The sequence below is a fragment of the Dromiciops gliroides genome, chromosome 2, assembly GCF_019393635.1.
Source record: "Dromiciops gliroides isolate mDroGli1 chromosome 2, mDroGli1.pri, whole genome shotgun sequence".
Taxonomy (NCBI): Eukaryota; Metazoa; Chordata; class Mammalia; order Microbiotheria; family Microbiotheriidae; genus Dromiciops; species Dromiciops gliroides.
Window position 1 is genome coordinate 489,291,707 of NC_057862.1, and position 26,934 is coordinate 489,318,640.

General features: G+C 36.7%; 1 protein-coding gene across 1 annotated transcript in view; it reads left to right on the forward strand.

Annotated features, from left to right (window-relative positions):
• Positions 1 to 854: 854 nt before the first annotated feature.
• Positions 855 to 26,934, forward strand: part of NOL10 (nucleolar protein 10) — a 105,062-nt gene continuing 78,982 nt past the window's right edge. The window contains 9 exon segments of the mRNA XM_043984843.1: positions 855 to 987; positions 3,972 to 4,017; positions 7,576 to 7,674; positions 15,622 to 15,699; positions 16,643 to 16,680; positions 21,297 to 21,433; positions 22,242 to 22,307; positions 23,856 to 23,916; positions 25,680 to 25,765. Of these exon segments, the coding sequence (XP_043840778.1) occupies positions 922 to 987; positions 3,972 to 4,017; positions 7,576 to 7,674; positions 15,622 to 15,699; positions 16,643 to 16,680; positions 21,297 to 21,433; positions 22,242 to 22,307; positions 23,856 to 23,916; positions 25,680 to 25,765 (677 nt within the window). The 5' untranslated portion in view covers positions 855 to 921.

Genomic DNA, 26,934 nt, shown 5'->3' on the forward strand with positions numbered 1-26,934 from the left:
CATATTTTAGAAGGGTTATTCTTCTCTTTTTTTCAATAGGGAGGTGGGGGACGGTGGCGGGGAAAAAACATAAAAGCTTTATAATTAAAAAAAAACTGGGGGGAAAAGAATGTAAACTTCAGGAGGAAAGGACACAGATACTGTTTTCTCCCTTTCTTGTATCCCCAATGCTATCAAACATTCACTTAAGGACACAGGATGTTAGACCTGGGGAGGGAGGCTTTAGAACACAGAACGTCAGGGCTAAAAGGGGCCCTAGGATCAGGAACTGTGGAGCTTTCGGAGATAACAGCAAAAGCTAACCGTGTTCACAGTCCAAACCCTGCTATTTCTACAGTTAAGTGACTGGCCTCGCTCGACCCCCTTTTTTTAGGGGTTCTATATCTTTTGGTTTTTTTTTTTAGTGAGGCAACTGGGGTTAAGTGACTTGCCCAGGGTCACACAGCTAGTAAGTGTTAATTGTCTGAGGCCGGATTTGAACTCAGGTACTCCTGACTCCAGGGCCGGTGCTCTATCCACTGTGCCCTCTAGCTGCCCCCGTCCTATATCTTTAACTCGGGATAGACAACCCCATCTTTACAGGGTCCAGACGCCTGGGGTCCACTACTGCAGAAAAAAGGAGAGCGTCAAACTAGAGGTAACCACCTGGAGAACGTTAGCATACAAAGCCCATAGGCTAACGACATAGGCTAACGACTCCGCATGCGCGTTCTAGGAAACACGAAGAGCAGGGTGGGGGAGGAAGTATTTTTCTTAGTTTTCTCCGCCTTCTCTATTCCTATAGCAACAACTCTCCGCTTCCGCTCGCTGGCTCCCGAGGACGGATGTGCGTCATAGGAATGCGCCCACCGTCGCAGCTCGTGGGCTAGGGTAAGAAGTTTCAGACTTGCATGCTGGAGGCTCGGGTGGAAGGAGCCAACCATGCAGGTCTCTAGCCTCAACGAGGTGAAGATTTACAGCTTAAGCTGCGGCAAATCCCTCCCTGAGGTGAGTTTCGTGCCCTCCTCCCAGGTTCCCCGGCACTCCGTGGGTACGCCGTGTCCCTTCCTCATGCTTTCCCAGCACCCGCATCTCATCTCTTACCTTCCCGGGGGCAGTCAGGGTCCTGTGGGCTCCATAGACCCAGCATCTTTGGGGCATCATCAGAAAGAAGAGGTCCTTTCTTGTGTAGACCAGAGAGCTCGTATGTACTTCCTGCTTGGATCAGAGTGCTGGAAGGGAACTTAGAGATCATCCAGTTCATGCCCACATTAGAGGTGAAACTGAGCCTCAGAAAAGTTGTGATTTGTCCAAGGTGGCACAGCTAGTGCTGAACTGGGAATGGAATATTTGTGAAGAGAAGATAGAGATAAACGTAAAATAATTAGAGAGCTTTCCACAGGTGGGATGGGCTCTCTCGGGAGATAGTGAGGATCCTTTCACTGGAGGTGTTCAAACCGGCCGAATAACTACCACCTGTAGGGACGTTTTAGAGGGGATTCCTGCTTAGGTATGGGTTTGACTAGGTGGCTTCTGAGATGCCTTCTACCTCTTGGATTCTTTGATTTTGAATCGTGACTTTTGGGGGGCATTTCTGGTTTGCTTTAAAAGAAAGCACTTTTGAAAGCTTATTGGAAAGGATAAATGTATGAATTGTTGAATTGATGCTCATTTCACTGTGAGTGGTAACAGATCTTATTTTTAAAAAATAGAGAGTGTTTTCTTTTTTTAGTTGACTTCAATAATATTTATTTATTGATGAGTGGATTTAAAGGTGAAAAAGGCCGTATAACTCATCAAATCAAAGGACCACTTTGCCTTTTAGATATGTTTCACTTATGAAATTACACGATTCTAGGTAATCCTAGTTACTGTCTGTTACCTTTGTGAGTTATATATTTACTATTTTGCCTCATTGCTTTAAAGGCCAAAAAGATTATTCCAGCCCAGATTTAGATTGCCCAATTCAATCTTTTAATCACCGATATATCATTATGCGTTGTAGTTGATAGTGTTTTTGGTTTATTATTTCCTATACTTGTGTTGTTATTCCTGTTCACTTCATGTGTTAGTTAATTGGAGATCCTGTTGTTCTCTGTATCTGACACAATTTAAGTGATGCTATGAGTTTTATTACAAGTCCCATGCCTGCAAAATTCTAGTTATTATTCAGGTGTTTTTCAATAGTGGTGTCAGTATATTCACTAACTCCAGAGGATTCTTGTTTTGTCTTGGGTAAACTCTCTGTCAGTCATTTTAACATTGTTACTTTGTAGTGCAGCATCTCTCTCTTTTTAAAAAAATAGTAGGAATAAGCCATTATAGTTTTTGAACTAGTTGTGTTCTCTACCTGGTCCATATCAACTATCATTGACCTGTACAGTGCCTAGCTATTACAATTTAGTGACAGCTTTCAATTCTGTATTGTCAGTGAACCTTTTTGACTTCTTGTAGACTGATATTCAGGTCTGTCAATTTGTTGTACTGAACTTATGCTTATCTATATCCAAATGTCTGACCATCCATCCATCCATCCACCCACACATATATAGATATATAGATAGATATACACATACATATATGTGCATGTTTCTGGAGTACAGTAATTTTGTATGGAAACTCCTGAATGAGTTGTTATTGGAGAAGCTTATAGTTTGTTTTTGTTTTTGTTTTTGTTTTTTTAGTGAGGCAATTGGGGTTAAGTGACTTGCCCAGGGTCACACAGCTAGTAAGTGTCAAGTGTCTGAGGCCGCATTTGAACTCAGGTACTCCTGAATCCAGGGCCGGTGCTTTAACCACTGCGCCATCTAGCTGCCCCGCTTATAGTTTGTTAATTCAAGAGGATATTTTGACAATTGAGAAATGTATAGAAACCTTAGCCTTCCATTTTCAAGTTTTGCTGCCTAAGGCAAATCATAGAAAATGAATGAAGAATAATATGAGTTTTAGATTGGAAAACTGATAGTGTGGGAACAAGAAAGTTACAGATTAAACTCAAAAGCTTAAAAGTAGTGAGTGGTACCATTAGATTGTTGGGAGCAGCAACATGTTTACTTCATTGAAATTTACTGGTGAATTATGCAGAATTGAAGTTGTTAGACAGGATACTAAAAACAAGGTCCATAAACTGTTGTTATTAAAAGGGAACTCACTATTTTAAAAATTTATTCAAAGTATCCTCAAATTGACTGCTGTGCTCCCTTATTTGTTCATGGCACTTAGAATAGGACTACTGTGTTGGCTTCAAATAGCAACAAGGAATTTGGCATAAGACTTTTTTGGGTAACAGACCGATTTTATTGTGTTCACTTATTAATTTACTAAAACTCTGAATTATTTTATTTGATTTGTCTCATAATAAAGGTAACATGGTACCATGGAAAGAGTCTGAGGACCTTTGTTCAAATTCTGCCTGGATCCACTACTTACTAGCTCATGTTTCTTTTAAGCAAATTATGTAACCTTCTTGAGGCTTGGTTTCTTCAGCTGTAAAATGGAAGGGGATAGTACTCTGAACTTCCTTCTAGATTTAAATCTGTGATCCTAATTGTATTGCCAAAGAAAATAGTCATATTTTTTCAGTACATCACAAGATTAATGATTGTATCATCGAAGGTACTCCTTACACCAAAACTGATTGTAATATTTCCACGTCTTAGATGATTTAATGAATTTTGGACTAATAATTCATTACCTGTGGGCCAACTTTCTGATGATGTATACTTCTTTGGAATTTACTTAGATTGGCACTGTACTGAAAACCTTTCAGCTTGTTAGAATCTATCAGAGCTTCTGTTTTGATCATTGACACCACCCTATGAGGAGTTTAGTGGAACTTAATCACTTTGGTTATAATTTTTAAAAATTTCTTCCAAAAATGAGGTTCTGTATTATATAAAGTTTAAAATGTGCTGGGGGGGGGGCAGGTGGTTATTAGCTGTCTTTCACTTTTGTATAACATAGTAGTTATGAGAAAATCAATTTTCTTTCAGTGGCTTTCTGACAGAAAGAAGAGAGCACTACAAAAGAAAGATGTTGGTGAGTTTAATGTTTTTATTTCTTCAAGCTAGTATAATTCTCTATTTAAATTTTATTGCCATTCTTAAGATACAGAATTAAGAAGGAAGCATTTCTTTTTAACCAAACCTATATTTGATGCAGAAATCAGTAACTTTGAATCACAAATACTTCTACAAATTTATTTGATTTTGGCTAAGTCTGTGTAAAAAACGATGAAAATGTCAAAGGCATGTCAACTTCTTTAGGATATGGTGAATAATTTCCCTTAGATTTTTTTTGCATTGTTATTCTTTGCCACATGTCAGAGATTTCCTTTAGATTGACTGTTTTACTTTTTTTTTTTTAAACATAGTATCAGTCTTTTTTTTTTTGTTATTTTTAAAAAATTAATTAATTAATTTGTTATTATTATTTTTTTTGTGGGGCAATGGGGGTTAAGTGACTTGCCCAGGGTCACACAGCCAGTAAGTGTCAAGTGTCTGAGGCCGGATTTGAACTCAGGAACTCCTGAATCCAGGGCCGGTGCTCTATCCACTGTGCCATCTAGCTGCCCCCATAGTATCAGTCTTAAATACAGAGAGGACTTAGTTCTAAACTAGGAAATTAAAAGTATATGTGAAAATTATAGTCTAATAATTTTTACTAATATTCAGTCCTATTTCTTCTGTTCTGGCACTTTCAAGTGCAATATTTTCAAAGTCATTTTTATGATTGGATGCTTTATATTTCCTACTTCGGGTTTAAGCTCCTGAGTGAATTCCTCATCTAGAATTTATTAGCCTCACTTTTTCAGCAAGTATTTGTTGAGAAAGTTGGTAATGTTTCTGAGATAGGGATATGGAGAGTTGAAGTAGTTTGAATCCCATGTTTAATATTATTAAAATAATATTTCATTTTGATAAATTTTTATTATTCCTTATTAGGGATAGGGATTCAACCTGTAATTTCATTGGTATAGAGGACTCCCAAATGCAGAAACTACTGCTACTAACAATTTACAGTCTTAGAGAGTTCTCTAGGGCAAAGCTTTTTAAAACTGTGGGTCATGACCTCATATGAGGTCAAATAACAATGTGGGGTTTGTGAAAAATTTGGCAGTAAATGTTTGATTTGCATACCTATTTTATATACCTATATACCCCAAGGTTGTATAAAATTTCTTGGGCAAAAAGAAGTCAAGAGTGGAAAAAGTTAAAGAAGCCCTGCCCTAGAACCCTGAGAAGTTAAATGACTAGTCAAGGACCACACAGCCAGTATGTCAGAAGCATAATTTGAATGCAGGTCTTACTGGCTTTGAGGTCAGCTCTCTTTATAACTTAGCAACTATTAACAAAAAAAAAAAACATTAAAAAAATAGTATAGACAAAACCATAAATTCAAAACTATAATTTATTTTAAAATGTATTAACCTTAGCAAAAGAATGTCAGGACATCTTGTTTACTTTTTTTTTTTTTTTAGTGAGGCAATTGGGGGTTTAAGTGACTTGCCCAGGGTCACACAGCTAGTAAGTGTTAAGTGTCTGAGGCCGGATTTGAACCCAGGTCCTCCTGACTCCAGGGCCGGTGCTCTATCTACATCTTGTTTACTCCTTAAAAAAAATTATTTATTTATTTATTTGTTTGTTTATTTATGTGGGGCAATGAAGGTTAAGTAACTTGCCCAAGGTCACAGCTAGTAAGTGTCAAGTGTCTGAGGCTAGATTTGAACTCAGGTCCTCCTGAATACAGGGCCAGTGCTTTATCCACTGCGCCACCTAGCTGCCCCCATCTTGTTTACTTTTTTGGGCCTCTCTGATCACTTTTATTTTTTGTATTTTTTCCTGAATTTTAAATTCGTTGTCATTGTTGTTATAATAATAATAATAATGGTGTGTGTAGCACTCTCCTGGTGCAGATTAAAATTCATCCTTACTTTTCCTATCTCCTGGTTGTTTCCCTACTGCACCTTGAGTGAGGCCCCCCCCATCCCTATTCTTTTTTTTCATTTATTTAGAATTAAATTTTTTCCCTACATGTAAAAACAATTATTAACATCTATTTTTATTTATTTATTTATTTATTTTTTGGTGAGGCAATTGGGGTTAAGTGACTTGCCTAGGGTCACACAGCTAGTAAGTGTTAAGTGTCTGAGGCCGCATTTGAACTCAGGTACTCCTGAATTCAGGGCCGGTGCTTTATCCACTGTGCCATCTAGCTGCCCCAACGTCTGTTTTTAAAACTTTGTGTTCCAAATTCTCTTCCTCCTCCCCACCCCCTCTTAAAAACAAAAGCAATATAAGTTACACATATGTAGTCATGCAAAACATTTCCACATTAGTCAGGTTGTAAAAGAAAACAGACAAAAAAATTAAGAAAAAGGAACTAAAAAAAATTATGCTTCAATCTGTATTCAGATACCATCAGTTCTTTTTCTAGAGATGGATTGCGTTTTTTCATAAACCCTTCAGAGTTGTCTTGGATCATTGTATTGCTAAAAATAGCTAAGTCTTTCACAGCTGATCATCTTACAATATTGCTGTTACTTTGTTCACAGTACATTTCACTTTGTATCAGCTCATGTAAGTCTTTCCAGGTTTTTCTGACAGAAGCGTGCTCGTTATTTCCTATAGCACAATACGCACCATATTTCCTATAGCACAATAGTGTTATATCGTAATCTCATCCCACATTTTGTTTAGCCATTCCCCAGTTGATGGGCATCTCCTCAATTTCGAATTCAACTTTTTGGTTTTTATCTCTGGTATTGCTGGGTCAAAGAGTATGCATGGTTTTATAGCCCCTTTGGCCATAGTTCCAAATTGCTCTATAGAATGTTTGAATCAGTTTAAAAATTCACCAAGAGTGCATTAATGTCTCGTTTTCCCCATATTCCCTACAACATTTGTCATTTTCGTCTCCTGTCCTATTATCTAATCCAATAGGTATGAGGTAGTGCCCCAGAATTGTTTTGACCTGCATCTCTCCAATCAGTAGTGAGTTAGAGCTTTTTTTTTCGTTAATTTTGGTAAAATTCTAATAAGTTTGTATTCCTTTCAACCTAGTGGTGGTAGGTTGACATTTATTGTACTTTTTCTCTTCATTCTTTAATATAGATACTTTTCTTTCTAGAGATATTTTTTAGAGTTTGTCACCACTGAGATGGGTAAATTTAAAAAGTACAGATATACAGAATACAGGGTTTAAAAAAGAAACCCAATAAGGGGTAGCTAGATGGTGCAGTGGTAAAGCACCAGTCCTGGATTCAGGAGTACCTGAGTTCAAATCTGGCCTCAGACACTTGACATTTACTAGCTGTGTGACCCTGGGCAAGTCACTTAACCGTCATTGCCCTGCCCCCCGCAAAAAAAGTAAAATAAAAAAGAAACACAATAGTCAGCTTTATTTAAAGGTTGAGACACAATTTGGGATTACTTACTGACAGCCTAGATTTGGAAACTGGTAGCTTTTGATAGGGGCATTTTGTATGTGGAAGCTGGGCCTCTTTTTTTTTTTTCTTTCTATAGAACAAATAAGCACTTGGTGAATTTCATGCTTCTGTTCATTAATTTTTTTTCCCCTCATTCTGTCTCTCTGTAGATATTCGGAGGAGAATTGAACTTATCCAGGATTTTGAAATGCCCACAGTTAGCACTACAATTAAAGTGTCAAAAGATGGACAGTATATTTTAGCAACTGGTAAGTTCTGATATTTTATCCATTTATAGAAAATGTGGTCATGAAAATAGTCACTTTTAGGTATACTGCAGTGATATACAGTCGTTGTTGTAGCTTATACTTTTAAGCTTATTTCAGTAAATTATAAGCAAAAAAAATTGTCAATACAGTTGTCCAAAAATAAAATGGGTGACCTCTAGAGGTAATGAGTTCTCCATCACTGAATATCTTTGCTTAGGGTCTGTGTGATTACTTGTCCAGGAAATTATAGATACATTATATTTCAGGTTGTGGTTGGACTAGAAGACATTTAAGGTCTCTTCTAATTTTTAAGACTGAATCTTTTATCAGGTGTTTTACTTTTATTATGTCATTGGTATTTCATGTTAGGACTATCCCATATTATGTAATAACTCAATACAATAAACATAACATTTGCTAAAATGTATAGACATGGCATTATTTTCTTGGTTTCCCGCCCCCCCCCCCCCCCCCATTAGTGACATGCCATTGAACTTGGGATGTTATGCATCATGTATTTGTATTGAATGCAGGCATTCACTCTTCCTGAGACCCAGCTGTTTTTTAATATATTTCATAGGGTCTCTCTCTCTCTCTCTCTCTCTCTCTCTCTCTCTCTCTCTCTCTCTCTCCCTCCTCCCCCTCCTTCCCCCTTCACCAGATTTCCTCCTCTGATGCTCATTATGGAAGTGACCCTTGTTCTTAAAGGCTGTGCCACTGGATTGCAAATTTTCCCATGTTCTGTTTTTTTTTTTTTTTGTTTTTTTGCAGGGCAATTAGGGTTAAGTGACTTGCCCAAGGTCACACAGCTAGTAAGTGTCAAGTGTCTGAGGCCGGATTTGAACTCAGGAACTCCTGAGTCCAGGGCTGGTGCTTTATCCACTGCGCCACCTAGCCGCCCCCCCATGTTCTGTTAAACTAAAAAATCCTTATTGTGGGGCTAAGAACAGTCTACTTTCTCACTCTGGCCAGGTTAAGTGAAGAGAGGTTGGTCATCAAGAGGTTGGTCACTAGTTGTTAATTTTTTGTTGTTGTTGTTGGTCACAGCATCTCATGAGGTCATTTACTAAGAAAAGGAGGGATAAGATTGTTTGAATTATTAAAGTTTTTGAAATACAACAATCACACAACATTGATGCTCTTCTGTCATTGTCAGCATTGTTACAACTTTCTTTTTTTCTTTTTTTAAAAAAAATTTTGTGGGGCAATGGAGGTTAAAGGTTAAGTGACTTGCCCAAGGTCACACAGCTAGTAAGTGCCAAGTGTCTGAGGTCGGATTTGAACTCGGGTCCTCCTGAATCCAGGGCTGGTGCTTTATCTACTGTGCCATATAGCTGCCCCCACAACTTTCTTTTTTTGCTCTTTACTTTCCTAATAAAAAATTTGCAAATCATGTGAAAATCTAAGAAAAAATGATATGCTGAACATACCATCTTTATAGTGACCAGAGTGTTGTGATACACTGAATGGGTGCAGCAAATTGAGGAATGGATTAAGTGTATGGTTGTTTTGTTTTTTGGTGAGGCAATTGGGGTTAAGTGACTTGCCCAGAGTCACACAGCTAGTAAGTGTCAAGTGTCTGAGGCCGGATTTGAACTTAGGTCCTCCTGATTCCAGGGCCAGTGCTCTATCTACTGTGCCACCTAGCTGCCCCAGATTAAGTGTATGTTAAATTAATTTGTCATTTGTGTAATTTTGGTAGAAACAACAACTTGAGCAGAGATCTCTCTGGTCCCATTTTTTATTTGTTTAGGGAAGTAATAGAGTCACATAAGAACAGTCTACATTCCTTTCTCCTGGTGGTAGATCTGCATGCACAGCCTTAGAGAGTAGCTCCAATTGGTTGATCCACCTATATAACAGAATATTAGAAGTAGACGGAATAAAAGTCATTGGGTACCCCTTTATTTTATAATTTAGGAAACTGAGACCCAGAGAGATCAAGAGATTTACCTGACATCATTCAACAGTTGAGCCAACACTAGAACTCGAGCCTCTTGACCCCAAGTCTAGTACTTTTCTATAGTAGGACAGCTCTGACTTAGTCTGGTCTGGGATCTCAGGTTCAAGATTGGAACAAGTTGAGATACCCAGTGAACATCTTACAGCTACCAAAAGGTGGTTTACTTTAGCTGTAGTAGGGCTAGGATATTCAATAAGGATGCAGCATTGATTCAGCTAAGCTTAGCTTCCCTCTGCCAGTATTGATCATGCTGTTGGTATTCCAGTCAGGAGTCTGAGGGAGGAGCCAGGCAACTACTACTCATGCTCTAGTTTTGATATCAAAGGTAGTGGAGGTACACCAGTGATTTAGTCTCCTGGTCTAACTAAATCTTAAGGATGGTTTCAAAATGTTTTAAGGAAAAACCAGCTTAGTCTGAGCAGGGCAGATCTTTAGGATATTGCTCTTAGCACAACTGTCTTTATTAATACACTTTGACCCAAACTTTATTTAATATTTTTTCTGCAAACACAAGTAATGATATTCTATTTTTTAAGGTTATTACCATGAATATTAGCATTATATAACTAATGGAAGCTAGTGGGAAAATGAATTTGGTATATAGAATATAGTTTACAACAACCTTCAGGAATTTAGCTTGCATATATTGAAGAGAATTCTTGTTATAAAGAGAAAAGTTTATCACAGTATTTCAGTGGAGCTCTAATCTCATAGATGTGGATATTTCCTTTAACAGTGCAGATCATAGGGGTAGCTAAGTGGTGCAGTGGATAAAGCATCAGCCCTGGATTCAGGAAGACCTGAGTTCAAATTCTGCTTCAGATGCTTGACACTTACTATGTGTGACCCTGGGCAAGTCACTTAACCCTCATTGCCCCGGGGGAAAAAAAAGGATCACTAAGCAAATGACTTGTACAAATAAAATTAAAAAGGGAATGTTCCACCTACCAATACAGATCTTAATTGTAGCCTAAGGAGAACCTAGATTGAGTTTTGGGTGCTCTAGGATAACAAGCACCATGGCAAGATAGTAAAAAGAATTATTTTATTGAATGTTAATAAGTTTATGTTTCTAGGAGCAATGGGAAGCCTTGGTAAAATAGTGGCCTCTATAGGAACCTTCTGATAACTGTAGCCTAAGTAGAGTAATCTCTTTATTTAGATTTCCTCTGGGAACCCAATTTAGAGAGTCCTGGTAGATTATAACCAGTAGATAAGGGAGTTTTGCAGGGGTTTCACTTAGGTTTTGATGATTCTGTTGGCTGGGTTCAGATGGGGATTACCACTATACCTCAAACTGAAATTCTTTTGGTCACCCTTTCTTTTCCTGTGAAGTGTCCAGCAAATTCCCAGTTTCCCCTCCATGCCTGCTCCTGTGGTGTGACCCCAGTCCATTAAGTATATCATGGCGGGGGTGGGGGGGTGGCAGGGGTGGAGGAAGGGGGTGGGAAGAGAGTTATCCCATATGCTAGAGGCTTTCATGACATTCTCTTAATATTTCAAGATAATGTCATAAGAGCTTGTTGTAGTTCAGTTGTTTCTCTCATGTCGGACTCTCCATGATCTATTTAGGGTCTTGGCAAAGATATTGGAGCAGTTTGCCATTTCCTTTTCTAGCTTATGAATGATGAAACTGAGGCAGACAAGGTTCTCCAGGGTAACACAACTAGGAAGTATCTAAGGTCAGATTTGTACTCAGGTGGGTCTTCTGACCCCACGCACAGGATTCTATCCACGGTGCCACTTAGCTGAGCATACCAGCTGTTTTTGAATTTACCTTTCACTGTTGCTACATGACAAGAAAGGTTCATCTTGCGTTTTTCAGTTGTGCATTTCTTTTGGTTTTATCCTCTACATTTTGCACCTCCTATATAACAATGGTTTGTTTAGAAGTTATGTAAGCTATACTTGTCTGTCATGCGTTTCTCTAATGGCATTTGGATAGTGTGATATAAATTCTTCATAGTTTGTAGTCTTCCGTGACTTAGAGACATACATCACCACCAGCAAACATAAACCTCTGTATCAGGGAGAAATTTGGATTAATTAAAAGAACTCTCCCATTTCCCAAAGCCTCTTTCTTCATATTTAATTCTGGACCCAGTTCATTATGTTGTTTTGTTTTGTTTTTGTTGTGTTTTTTTTTTTAGTGAGGCAATTGGGGTTAAGTGACTTGCCCAGGGTCAAGTGTCTGAGGCCAGATTTGAATTCAGGTACTCCTGAATACAGGGCTGGTGCTCTATCCACTGTGCTTCCTAACTTCCCTGACCCAGTTTATTATGAAAGAATGTGAGTGAATGAAGCATTTAAGCACTTGTCTTTGCAAAGAATTGGGAATACAAGTAGAAAGATAAGACAATCCCTGCTCTCAAAGAACCTGTGTACTATGGTGGAAATAGCACATCTGGAACTTTTTTGCTACAGGCCAGGTGGAAAATGTTGTTCTTAGGCTGCAGCTGCAAGGCAAATGATAATGCCTTTTCTTTAATGTCATTTCCATAGATAAAATCCTATCAGTTTCTGAGGTTGACTCATTTGTCAGTGCCAAGGACTCTGGTGACAAGTTTCTTTTCTGGGTCTTAAGTAGTGGTGGGTTTAGCACCTCAGGAGCAGCTGCCGGGTTTCATCTCAATAGGGGCCGTTTCCTCTGATGTTGGCTGTGGACACTGGGCTAGAAGCATTATTTATTTGCAGTGTCTGTTCAGTATAAACTGATGGGCAGGCTCTGGAAGTGGATTTCCCTGATGATGGTGAGCACCTTGATAGAATGTCAGTTCCACAGAGAGAGCAGTGCCTGTTTTGTTTTATCCCCTGGATCCTGCACAGTGCCTGACTTGTGATAGGCACTTAATGCTTCTTTGTTTGTTTTTTTCAGGGCAATGGGGGTTAAGTGACTTGCCCAGGGTCACACAGCTAGTAAGTGTCAAGTGTCTGAGGTCAGATTTGAACTCAGGTCCACCTGAATCCAGGGCTGGTGCTTTATCCACTGCGCCACCTAGCTGCCCCCCACTTAATGCTTCTTAATTGAGTTTGATAACCATACATTTGCCAGTTTTGGGTTGCTATTAATAATCAGATGATCTTTGAACTGGATTATCTCATATCTTTCAAGGAATCTTATATGACATTGTAACGATTGGAATGACGCCACCTGCTGGAGACTTACTGTAGAAGAGTTCCACCCATGAAACGAAGGTCTTTGAGGGCAAGACCAGGAGTCTTTTCTTTGGCGTCAGGAAGTGATGCGGGCTAGTGGGAGGAGGAAGGAAGAGACTGGCGCTCGGTCTCACTCTCTTTCCTGAGGACGCTGGCGGAGAGGGGAGCTAGGAATGCGCTCTCCTTTTAATAGATAGGAATCTAGGCCTTTCTCTCTCTATCAAATTCTTATTCTCCTTAATAAACGCTTAAAAGTCTAACTCTTGCTAAAGCTTATAATTTATTGGCGACCACTCATTAGATATTTTAGACAGACTAGCTAGAATTTTAGCCCTTAACAACATATACATGCAGTTTCCCTTGTTGAAAGAGACACACCAAAGTAATATTGTGCTTTTACAAAATCAAATGCAGAGACTATTGTTTTCTTTGTCTCCCTAGTGTTTAGCACAGTGCCTACCTGCCACCTAATAATCACATAGCAAATGATTATTAATTATTTTTATAGTCTACAAATAGTAAACACAGTAGGATCTTTGTCTACATACTAATAGTCAATTTTGTATGGAAATGATGTGGTTTGCTATGGAATATCAATTTTTTTTTAATGCTTTAAAATCTTTAAAACCCTTTAACAAATGGTATTTTGTTCCTTCCTCTCAAGGAAGGTAAGTATTGTTTTGTTTTGTTTTGTTTTTTGGGTGAGGCAATTGGGGTTAAGTGACTTGCCCAGGGTCATACAGCTAGTAAGCATCAAGTGGCTGAGGCTAGATTTGAACTCAGATCCTTCTGGATCCAGGGCCAGTGCTTTATCCACTGTGCCACCTAGCTGCCCCCAAGGTAAGTATTGTTATCTCCACTTTATAGAGAAGGGAATGAAGGTTCAAAGCTCTTAAATGACCTGCCCTTGATCATATACCTATTAAGTGTCAGAGGATTTGCTTTGATTCCGGGTCAGCCTGACTTCAGGGTCTAGTACTTTAACCACCACACAGTAACTAGAAAAAAAATTTTTATCTCCCTTTTAATTATGTAGAAAACCCATGAACACATTTTTTTTATTGCTTTATTTGACCTGGAAATACACATGTATCTTACATACATACCACAGACTTTCACTTTGATACATGAACACCAAGTACATTTCCAAAAGAAGACAAAGATCAAAGGTCAACAGTTCCAGCAAGTCAAGAATCTGGGTGAAGAGATCAAGTTTTTACAAATGGTTGACCAGATGCCTTATTCTTGTCCATTCAACTTGAAAATGTAGGCATATAATTTTTAAAAGGGTTACTATGTGGGGGCAGCTAGGTGGCGCAGGTGGATAAAGCACTGGCTTTGGATTCAGGAGGGCCCGAGTTCAAATTTGGCCTCAGACGCTTGACACTAGCTGTGTGAGCCTGGGCAAGTCACTTAGCCCCCATTGCTCTGAAAAAGGGGGGAAAAAGGGTTACTATCACTTTCTAATATTCCCTTATGGAAGATGGTCTTGATATATTTTTAGATTATTCTCATAAAAAATTTAAATATACAGGAAAGTAGGCATATGAGTTGATAGTTCTTGGTACTTTCTTGGTCACCTTTTTGTTAATAGCAATGAATTCTGAGATTCTTTTTTCTCATCTTTGATTTCACTCCTTCTTCATTTACTTTGGAAATCAGCTGATGTACATTTATTAAGTACTATATGCTAGGTATTTTATAGTAATATTCAGAATCTACATTTCAAAAATATCACAACATTTATTTGTATCACTAGATATTCTTTTATGGATTTATGTGATTTTCACATGCAGTATTCTGTAATTAATGTGAAACCAGTAATTTTCTCATCCTTTTTTCTGCCCTTAAATTTTGCTATATTTAAATATTTGCTATATGCATGTGATCATCTAGGTACAGTATTAACTGCTTTTTTCTACCTCTCATTTGTAGGGTACATTATAATTTACAAAGTGTTTTCACATACATTATTACTTAAGTCTTACAAGAACTCTGTTAGGTAGACAGGGCAGACATTTTTTTTTCCCTAGTAGAATTTAGTCCCAGGTACTTAATAAATACTCTTTGAATATAATCTTATCTCTGTTTTACAGGTGAGGAAATTGAGTCAGAATAGGTTAGTGACTTGCCGTAGGTCACATGCCTGGGAAATAGCTGAACTAAAGACTAACCCTAGTTCTGTTTTTCTTCACTATCTTAATCTGCTTCTTGACAGTGTCTTAATTCTAAGTGAAAATAGATTGTTAATGTGTGCTAGTTGGTATTGTTATTTATATTATTGTAACTTTCTTTGTAAAGTTAAATTTTATAAATCTAGTTTACATGGAATTTTAGACTTGATTATATTAAAATTTCAGACAGTAGAACCAAGTACTCTATTAATGTTTGCATGCTCTCCCCCCCCACCCCGTTTTCAAATGGAAATAAGGTTAGAAACATGAACATTTAAAAGGGTGCTGACAGCTCCATAATTGTTGACACTTATAAAATACCATAGTGTTACAGATAATTTAAAACTGTGGTGACAGAAATTAAACTAGTTTAAGTTGTATGTGGTGCAGAGAGAAGGAAGTGGAACCAAATGGGTGATGGCATCAAGAATTTTCGTGGGTGCACATGGACCAAAGATGAAAGATTCCTACGGGTTTGTGGGACAACAGAAGACAAGTATATAAACGTAGAGTGTAAATAGTCTGCATTTTGATAACAGGAAGCTGACCTGTCTTGCCATTTGATGATTATATATCAATGTCATTATGTTGTTCTTTCTTAGCCATGGAATGTATGCAGTTGGGTTTTTAAATTGTATTAATTTTGTGTTACAGGTACGTATAAGCCACGAGTTCGATGTTATGACACCTATCAGTTATCCTTGAAATTTGAAAGATGCTTAGATTCAGATGGTGAGTGAAGTAATGACACTAATGTTTAATATTTGTTTACTTGCTTACTTACTTTCCTTCCTGACTGCCTTCAGTGGAAATCAGAAACTGTAAATCTGCCTGTTGGAGGAAGAGAGAGAAGGCATGGCTAAAGAACTGAAGCCACATTTTAATGATTTTTTTTTTCCTGTTTTCCTAAAAGGATTGAAAATTATTGTCGCTGGAAATAGCAGCTGACCCCATACTTTTTCAAAGTTCCTATTCATTTGGTATTCCATGATTGTGTAAAATGTAATTTTTTCAAGTACAAAGAAATTCACCTTTCTATTGAGCATCTGTTTTTAAAAATAAAAAAGACCCAGAAGAATAAAGGAAAGTGAAATGACGTAAACTTGCCTGTTTAATTGAAGTGATAGCCCAGTTGACATTTGAGAGTGCCATTCTTTTAAATTCTGTTAGATGTAGGAATCTAGTTGGGTGGTAGTAGGGGTTTTTGAAGTCTATAAAGCACTTGTCTTTTTTTGTATTTGGTATAATGTATAGATCATTAAATGAAAATTTCATTCTGGTTTTATTATGAAAAAAAAAAAGTGGGGACTCCTATAGTTATATAAGTTCTGAGGTAAGACAGATAACCCTAATAAGCAAGTGTGTATGTATATATAAATGCACATTATATTTAAATATAAATATATGCAAATGCAAATTTTATATATGCTTAATATGTAAAATGCAGATTTGTATATACCAACACACATGAAAATTTCTATATTACATATACGTTATTTAGGATATAAATATTATGTATATATTGTGAATACTATGTCATTAAAATTGTTAAAGCATAAAACTGCACTGTTTTTTAAGACATCCTGTATACATACCTACATATGTGTATTTGTTATTATTTCATTTGGGTTCACAAACGAATATGTTAGAATATATTTTTCCTCTTGTTTTTCAGTTGTGACATTTGACATATTATCTGATGATTATTCAAAGGTACGTATAACATTAACTTTTAAATGATTATATTTGGGTGGTATTATACAGAGGAAAGAACACCAAGTTTTGAGTCAAAGGACCTGGATACAAACCCCACTTCTCTTACTCAACACCTGTGTGACTAAACAAGTTACTTAGCTTCCCTTGACTCAGTTTCTTCTTCTGAAAAAATAAGGGCTTAGACCATATTACCTTTATGATATTCTAGAAGCTCTTGCATTAGATGGAATTTAAAATATAATTCCTTATGAATAAGGGAGTCCCTTTCATTTGGGTTTTCCCATTGCTTCAGATAACATATAGTTACTGGGATGTATCTGGAAATATATTCCAAATATCCTTCAGAACATCCTGAGAACTGTGGTCTTACTGTAGGGGATTTCTTCAAATGTGTGATCATCTATCATTTATCCCCTTCACTTTATGTCTGACATTGCTTCTGTTTCTCTGACTCCTGAATGATCTCTTTATAAAGCTGCTGGCTTACAAGTTGTTAGTTATATGCTATCTATGTGTTATTTATATCCACCATATTTGACCTTTAATTCCATATTTGTTATATATTATGTATCAGTTGAAGACTTTTTACCCAGTGTGTTTTCTTATGGTTATGTTGTTTTATGCTATGCAAAATCTTTTGTAGCACTAAAGAAATAAAAGCTTATTTTAAAACTGTTTTGTTTTTAATAATTTCTTTCACTTGTTTGATAGACATTTTCTCTTCTGTAATTGATATAATATATTATTCCCATTGGTCCAATTTTCAAATTATTTTGATGGCTAAATAATTTATTCACTTGAAATTAAAAAGTTTTATTGGTACAATTTGTTTTTTGTATGGTAATCATTTCCTGTTTAAAACAATTCAGCAAAACTGATTGATATTGAGACACAGTCTGATAATGTATATACAATGTATTGCATTCATAGCCCTCTGCTTATGTACTGAGCCCAAGAAAGGGCACTTCATTATCAGTTTTGGGGACCATTATTGGTCATTAAACCCCAATGGAAATTTTTGTAGTTTTTTTATGGATATACTTTCATTTTGTCATTTTCATTATCTAGTCCCCCCCCCTTTTTTTTTGGTGAGGCAGTTGGAGTTAAGTGACTTGCCCAGGGTCACACAGCCAGTAAGTGTTAAGTGTTGGATTTGAACTCAGGTCCTCCTGAATCCAGGGCCGGTGCTTTATCTACTGAGCCACCTAGCTGGCCTTTCCTTTTTTTTTTTTAAATTATAAAAGTATTTTATTATTTTCCAGTTACATGTAGAGATAGTTTTCAGCATTTGTTTTTATAAGATTTCTAGTTTCAAATTTTTCTCCCTCCTTCCATTCTCTCCCCTTTCCCCAAGACAGGAAGTAATCTGATATAGGTTATATATGTACAATCACATTAAATATATTTCTGCGTTAGTCTTGCTGTGAAAGAAGAATCAGAGCAAAAAGGAAAAACTTCAAAAAAGAAAAACAACAGCACCAAAAACAAAAGAAATAATATAGTTCAATCTGCATCCATATTTCACAGTTCTTTTTTTTCTGGATTTGGAGAGCATTTTCCATCATGAATCCTTTAGAACTATCTTGTACCGCTGTATTGCTGAGAAGAGTCAAGTCTATCACAACTTGATTAACACTAATGTTGATGATACCATGTACAATGTCCTCGTTCTGCTCATTATCCAGTTTTCTAACAGTTTTTACTGTGTAATGATTACTCAATATTGTAACCTTAGATCTTTAAACACTAATCTTTTATATATACTTAGTGCTATGTCTGCCTTCTGCTTATTGTATTTTTTCAAATTATACCCAGCACCACATGATTTGATAATTATTGCTTTACAGTATAATATATATATATTTTTTTTAGTGAGGCAATTGGGGTTAAGTGACTTGCCCAGGGTCACACAGCTAGTAAGTGTTAAGTGGCTGAGGCCGGATTTGAACCCAGGTACTCCTGACTCCAGGGCCGGTGCTCTATCCCACTGCGCCACCTAGCTGCCCCTTTACAGATATTTTGAAATATGATAGTGTTAAGTCCTTCCATTATTAGCTTTTATTTTTCATCCTTCCTATTAATAATCCTCTCTTTATTTTCCCCACGTGAATTTTATTTAATTCTATACAATAGTCCATTTGTATTTTAATAAACATTTTATTAAGTTTTATAACCCTATTTAGGAAATTTTTCTACATTTTTTCTTTTCTTTTTTTTTTTTTGCGGGGCAGTGAGGATTATGTGACTTGCCCGGAGTCACACAGCCAGTTAAGGGTCAGGTGTTTGAGCTCAGGTCCTCCTGAATCCAAGGCTGGTGCTTTATCCACTGCACCACCTAGCTGCCCCTTCTACATTTTTTTATGTTGGATTTTTTTAGTTAGTAGAGATACAATTTTTCCTTGTCTCTGTCAAAACCTTTTCAAGTTCATTTTTTTTAGATTTTTGTTAATATCTTGGAAATTTTAATACATCTGAAAGATTTCAAACTTAAGTGACTCAGATAAAAAACATTGCAATGAAAAGGATAAACTTTAATTGTTGAGGAAATTCACTTGTGAAAAATAGCTCATTTCCTACATTGAAGTTGTAGGACCTGAGAAATTCATACTTAATTGAGCACAGAGAATAGTATTGTTTGGATTACAAAACAGTTAGCTAATTAATGTCCTTTTCTAGTTCAGTTTAATATTTTTATTGATATATTTTATCACCTTTATTTCCTCATGCTTCATCTTTCTCCTCCTTACCAGCTCTGAAACGAAGGATAAAAATACTCAGCACCATTAAACTCAATCTGTCAAGTCCAGTTTAAAAACTTAACCCATAGCTGTGTAAGGATGTTCAAGTGATTATTGCAAAAAAAGCCTACTGGTTTTGAGTGACCTTTTCTTTACTTGGGCAGCCATATGTGGATGATATGCATAATCTTTAAAAATTATGTGTAATTTTGAAAGTTGATATTTTTGTTATATAGATTATCAGTGTGTGACACAAATAATCTGTACATGATTGTAACACAAGATTAATTTTTCTTCATTAATTTAATTGGACTAAATTCTGTCTGTGATAGGATAGAAATAAATATCTTGCTCCATGAGAAATATTTATAAATTTGTTAGAGGTTGTAAACTATGAATGGATTGGTTACATTTGTGTATATTGACCAAACTCTTAAAATTTTCTTTTCCAAAAAACTAAAACAAACAGACAAACAAACAAACCAAAAAAACCCCAAAAGAGGGGCAGCTAGTAGCGCAGTGGATAGAGCACCAGCCCTGGATTCAGAAGGACCTGAGCTTCAATCCAGCCTCAGACACTTGACACTACTAGCTGTGTGACACTGGGCAGGTCACTTAACCCTCATTGTCCTGCAAAAAACAACAATAAAAACAACAGCAACAAAAATTTTCTTTTTGTTGTTGAATGCCATTTATGGAATAATTGCATCATATCAGCAACCTGAGTTAAAAAATTTGCATAGACTTCATAAAGACTTTGTATCTTATAGTGGATGTGTATTGCCTTCTTGGTTTACACAATTAAGTTAGCTTTGGTTTATTTCTTTGTAGTCATCTAATTGCCACTGGCTTACTGAAATATGTCCCTAAATCAGTTTGGAAATTAATCATTAGTGTTAGCTTTCTGGGTTTTTGTTTTGTTTTTGGTAAGGCAGTGAGGGTTAAGTGACTTTCCCAGGGTCACACAGCTAGTAAGTGTTAAGTGTCTGAGTCCAGATTTAAACTCAGGTCCTCCTGAATCCAGGGCTGGTGCTTTATCCACTGAGCCACCTAGCTGCCCCCTAGCTTTCTGTTTTATAAAGTGACTGTAGTCCAAATTGAGGATACGTCAGTTGTATTTTTCCACTATGAAGTTATGATTCAAATAATCAGTGACGATGGAGTGATTTTTCTTAAGCAAAAATCTGAACATCTCATTGAAAGTACAGTGGCTTCCTGTTGCCTCTAGGATATTAAAACTGCCTCTTGTTTTGAAAACCTTTCACAATCTAGACCCAACGAAGATTCTAGCCTCAATCTAGGTTTCTTCCTTCTTGTGTTTCTGTTTCAGCCAAACTGGCTTTCTCTGTTTTTCACTGTCATGCCGTCAAACATTGGCTTTCCTCCAGGATGGAGAAGGTACACCCGCCCTCACTTTTCACCTGACTTCTTCAATACACGACATCCAGCATAACCCTTTTCCCCTCAATGACCAAGGACCGTCCCTCTTGAGTTATTTCTGGTTTAATGCTTTGTATGAAATGTGTATTTATTCTGCATGTGCTTACACATGTACATCTTCTCTCCTTTGGTAGAATGTGAGCTTTTTAGAAAGAAGAGATTATTTTAGTTTTTTGTATTTGTATCCTCAGCATCTAGCACATTGCCTGGCACAGAGTGGGTGCTGAATACAAACTTGTTGATTTATTGATGGAAAGATTTTAGAAACTCTTGGTATACAGCATAGCAATTTAAGAATCTGTTCTCATTGGGTGATAACGTTTAACTCATGACTTACTAAGGGATTACTATGTTCACGGCACAGTGCTAGATGCTTGATGGTTTACATTTTGCCTAGAGGCCTAACTAGAGGAATTCTTGGATTATATTTTTCAGATTGTCTTCCTGCACAATGACAGATATATTGAATTTCATTCTCAACAAGGTTTTTATTACAAAACCAGAATACCCAAGTTTGGGAGGGATTTTTCTTATCACTATCCATCCTGTGATTTGTACTTCGTTGGTGCAAGGTATTGAACCTGCTATATGGGCTTCCTCTTTTCTGTCCCCAATTAGCATTCATTCACATATCTGCTAGTTAATTGGTTATTTTTCTTATTGTTACAACTGGAGACTAATTACATATATCACAATAAAACCAAGTGGTACTGAAGGTGGGTATTCTACAGGATGAGCTTTGTTCTTGAGAAATAGGGGAATGAGTTTTCAGGAGAAAAACAACTCAGTAGAAGCAGTTTTCAGAGATTGTGCTATTTTGCTTTTGAGAAGCAGTTATCAGGGTACCCTGAATGCTTAACTGTGTTCTTTGAACTTGATTTTCAAGTACTTAAATATTTGCTCTCTTACTATGCCCCACTGCCATCATCTTTTTTTCTGGTTTTCTTTGTGACTGAGGTGATAGATTTTTAGGATTACTGATTGGAGTTAGGATTGCACTCTTTGCTCATAGATCTATGTAGAATGAAATAGCTGATTGCTAGTGGAGATTGAACCCGTGACTTTAATTGGCATGATATTCAAACTAGTTGAGCCAGCCAGATGCATAGTGTGATAAGGTAATAGTATTATGCTGGTCTTTCTTAAACTCTTTGGAACTGATCTTCAACTTAGTTTACTAAAGTGCTGCGTGTATTTTATAAACGATCCTTTATATGTAAGCAAATTCACAGGAAGTGGTTATTAACTTCTCTAGAGTTTAGGGTTAGTTTTTGATGAAAGGGATGTCATGAAGGCATGATGATGGTTAAAGGGTATTACATTTTACAATTAGTTTAAAAATTATGTATCAAATGAGTAACTGTAGCTTTTTTTCCTTAGCTCAGAAGTATACCGGTTAAATTTAGAACAAGGAAGGTACCTGAATCCTCTACAAACAGACTCTGCGTGAGTATTTCTCTAATTTGAGTAATACTTTGTTTCAACAGATGGGGGAGCCAAACGTTAAACTTCTTAAGTTACAAAACAATTGGAATTTAGTGTCCATAAAGCAAGGGACCTGTGATTTCTTAGATGTGGGAACTCATAATACCAGAACAGATTACAACCCATCTATAGTTTAGTCTTAGAGGATTACTTGATGCTCAGAGTTCAAATAACTTGCCTATATTCATAAAGCAAGAGTATGTGCTGATAGAACAACAAGAGTTAAAGGTAAAATTTGATCCCAGGTCTTATTGACTCTGTGCACTATGCTAATTCAAAGGAATATATTATTGGAAGTTTTTAAAAAAGTGACTTTCTAATTTAAAAAAAATTAAAATATGTTATTTCTTACAAGTTCCAATTTTAAAAGGAGTTTAATGTAGTTAAAATCAGAAAATATTTTTTTCTTTTTGCATTCTCCACAATACCTTGGGTGGCATGGCCCTGATTTTTTTGTTGAAGGAATTTTGAATTTAATGACTTTGGTACCAAATTTGGTTCATAGAGTCACTCATAGATTCAGAGCTGGAAGAAACTTTAGAGGTTAGCTACTTCAGCCTGTTCACATTATAAATGACCAAACTGAGACTTGAGGCCATGTGATTTAATTCAAGTCCCACAGATAGAGAGTAACAGAATTATTCTTTTGTTTCTCATGCAAAGAAGAATTTTCCAAACATGAATATAAGTACTTTCTTCTTAAAAACTACTCTAGCAGGATTCTAAAATGAAGAGAGTAAAAATGGGATGAAAAACATGTAAATGATTATTTTCTTTCTGGTAAGAACTTTCAGCCCAGTCTTGACTTGATCATCTGTTTGATAGTTTTCCTCTTTAAAAGACATTAGTTTTAGCATACATTATTTGATTAACAAAAGAAGCATTATACAATGTATATATAATAATTTCAGCAAAGGATTAAGTCAGTTGTTTCATTGTCTTCAGAATAAGATCATAGGATTTAAAGCTTTTAAAAACATAGGACCTTAGAGATCATATTTTATAACTTCTTCATCTTGCAGAGGAGGAAAATGAAATCTAGAGAAATTAAATAGCTTTTCCAGAGGCTTACCAATTTAATCAGGAGAGCTGAACTTTGAATATGGGTTTTGTGACTGTAAGTTTATCTTTTCCCTACATCACAGTTTTTTCTAATAGCTTTAGCTTGGAATACTCCTCAGTCTCCCACAGTGTCTCATGGAATGTTGAACTCTTCCATGTCATAGATAACTTCATGTCTTCGTTTACTTAAAGGTAGTATGGCCTAGAAGAAAAAATGCTTTTTTAGGAATGAGAAGACATTGGTTCTGATACTTCTTTGTTTAAAAAAGGAAAACCACTAGCATGTCAATGAACTTTCTTGTGATTCCACTTTCTCATTTGTAAATAAGCATAGTACATCAAACTGACTTCATCCCACAGAATTTTTGTAGGGGTTCGATCTTTTAAGGGCTTTGTGTGCTAAAATAATTAATGTTAACAATCTTTTTTTTCCCTTTACTATTGTAGAGAGAACAATGTTTGTGACATAAATTCCATGCATGGCTTGTTTGCCACAGGCACAATAGAGGTAAGCATTTTGGTATTGTGTTTTTGTTTTAAAATTGTGTTTAGGGCCGCTAGGTGGTGCAGTGGATAAAGTACCGGCCCTGGATTCAGGAGGACCTGAGTTCAAATGTGGCCTCAGACACTTGACTCTTACTAGCAGTGTGACCCTGGGCAAGTCACTTAACCCTCATTGCCCCGCCCCCCCCCCAAAGTGTGTTTAACAAAGTTGGGGGGGGGGGTTTGTTTTGTTTGTTTGTTTTGTTTTAACAGTATGTATAGGGAACCTTTGCAGATGCCTACCCTGTTCAGCGTTATGGGACAAATGAAATTTCCTTGGTTATATATTTATTATAATTTCCCACATGTACATTTATTTAGAGGGAGGGGTTTGTGTGTAGCACTGAACATGGAAGCTTTTCTGTCATGAAGAAAGTATAGTGTTGGATACTTGGTAGTTCTAGAGATTCTTTAATTCTATGAGAGCAAATATATTATTCATAAAGTGATTCAGACACAATTAAAGTGAACTTTTAAAATTCTTTCCCAAGATCATATATTTTGTAAAAATTTGGAGCCTGCATTTTTCTATTTGAATTTTTTTTTGGGGGGGGGAGCAGGGCCAATGGGGGGTGAAGTGGACTTGCCCAGGTCACACAACTAGTAAGTGTCAATTATCTGAGGTCAGATTTGAACTCAGGTCCTTCTGAATCCAGGATTGGTGCTTTATCCCACTGTGCTACCTAAGCTACTCCCTTTCTATTTGATTTTTAAAAATGTTTTTGTCGGGGCAGTTAGGTGGTGCAGTGGATAGAGCACAGGCCCTGGGGGTCAGGAATACCTGAGTTCAAACTGGCTTCAGACACTTAACACTTACTAGCTGTGTGACCCTGGGGCAAGTCACTTAATGCCCAATTGCCTCACTAAAAAACAAAAACAAAAACAATGTAAAATAAAAAAATGTTTTTTGTCACAATCACCCCATGAATAGCTACTGTAGAATTCCCATATTCCCATTTTACAGATGAGGAAATGATATTTAGAGAAGTGAAGTATCTTAGAATCATAGCTTTACAGTTGGAATGGAGCTTAGAGTTCATTACCTATCCCCAGAGAAATTGTATGACTTGCTGTGGGTCTCACAGATGGTAAATAAAAGAGCTAAGATTTGAAACCAGGGCCTTGGATCCAAGTCTCTTGATCTTAAGATCAGAACTTTACAGCTTCTAGATGATACTGCTTTGTGCAGTAAGTAATGTAATTTTTGTTTTGGTAAATATTCAAAAGACTGGCTTTTATTAGTAAAATATTTGAATTTAGACTATCAGTAATCAGTAGGTAGAGGTGTTTTTTAGTTTGCTTTCACTAATATGGATTCTTTGTAATTTTGAATCTTTTTTTTCCTTATAATTATGGAATCTTTTGTGATGATGGGCAAGCAATATAACCTTTCTGAGCATCTGTTTCCTTACCTGCAAGATGGGTATAATAATTTTATTACCTACCTCACAAGGTGTGAGGAAATAAAAAAACTTTACATGTTAGTTGTCAGTATTTCTGGAATGATAACACTTCTTTCCTTGTTCCCTTATATGACTTTGTGGGCAAGTAATAACTTTTCTCTTTTATTATTTAGTCTTTACCCTTGCTTACTATATATCATAAGGATATTTTTCTGTGTGTTTGGAAGAAGTGATGTTAATGACAGTCTCTAAAGTGTATTTGATATCATTTTTTACTTCTCAGGCAAGCTATATTCTGTAATAGATGATTATTTCTTCTGTTTAGGGTAGAGTTGAATGCTGGGACCCTAGAACCCGAAATCGAGTTGGCATCTTAGACTGTGCTTTAAGCAGTGTCACAGCTGATTCAGAGTAAGTAAAAAGAAATTGACTAGAAATCTTGACACAAATTATCGTCTTTGCCTTCACCAAGATAAAGCAAAAGTAACTACATAGTAAAATGGTTACAAAATTTCCACGTGTAAAGGTGTCAATTGTGATAATTTCATCTTTAGTCTTTTTTTTCTTTTTAAAAAGAACATCTATAATGAACTTAACTGATTTAAGTAAGGTCTACAAAAAGTCTAAAGGAAGAACTTTTTATAAAGCACTTTTTTTTCCCCAGGCCATCCTATTTGGTTACAAAGAATTTCTAAAACAACAAAAAAAACAGTTTTAGAAATGGCACTCCCAGGGCAGCTAGTTGGCACAGTGGATAAAGCACTGGCCCTGGATCAGGAGGACCTGAGTTCAAATCCGGCCTTGGACATTTAACACTTACTGACTGTGTGACCAGGGCAAGGCACTTAACCCCAACTGCCTCACAAAAAATAAATATAAAATAAAAATGGTGAAGTACTCTTAAAAAAAAGGAAATGGCACTCCTTGGGGCAGCTAGGTAGTGCGTGGATAAAGCACTGGTCCTGGATTCAGAAGGTCCTGGGTTCAACTCGGCTAAGATACTTGACACTTAACTAGCTGTGTGGCCCTGGGAGAAGTCACTTAACCCTCATTGCCCCACAAAAAAAAAAAAAGAAATGGCACTCCTAGTCTGCATCTGGAAATTAAAAGTGAGTTGCAGTAGAATGCACTGCTTCAGTAATTAGTGTTATCCCCATTGCTGGGGGTCTTCAGTAGAACTTGTATGACTACTTTGTCATGAATGATGTTATGGGGATTCCTGTTCAGGTATCACTTGGAATAGAATGTCTTCTGTACTAATTCATTATTATGAAATTTTACCTATATGCATTTTAAAAAAAAGAAATGCCATCTTGGGCAGTTAGGTGGCACAGTGGGATAGCATACTAGCCCTGGAGTCAGGAGCACCTGAGTGCTCAGATACTAGCTATATGACCCTGAGCAAGTCACTTAACCCCAATTGTCTCACAAAAAAACCACACACACACACACACACACTAAATATTGGGGGTGTGTGTGTGTGTGTATGTGTGGAAATGAGGGTTAAGTGACTTGCCCAGGGTCACACAAGCTAGTAAGTGTCAAGGGGCCCCAGCCCCCTTTGTTCCCACTTTCCCATA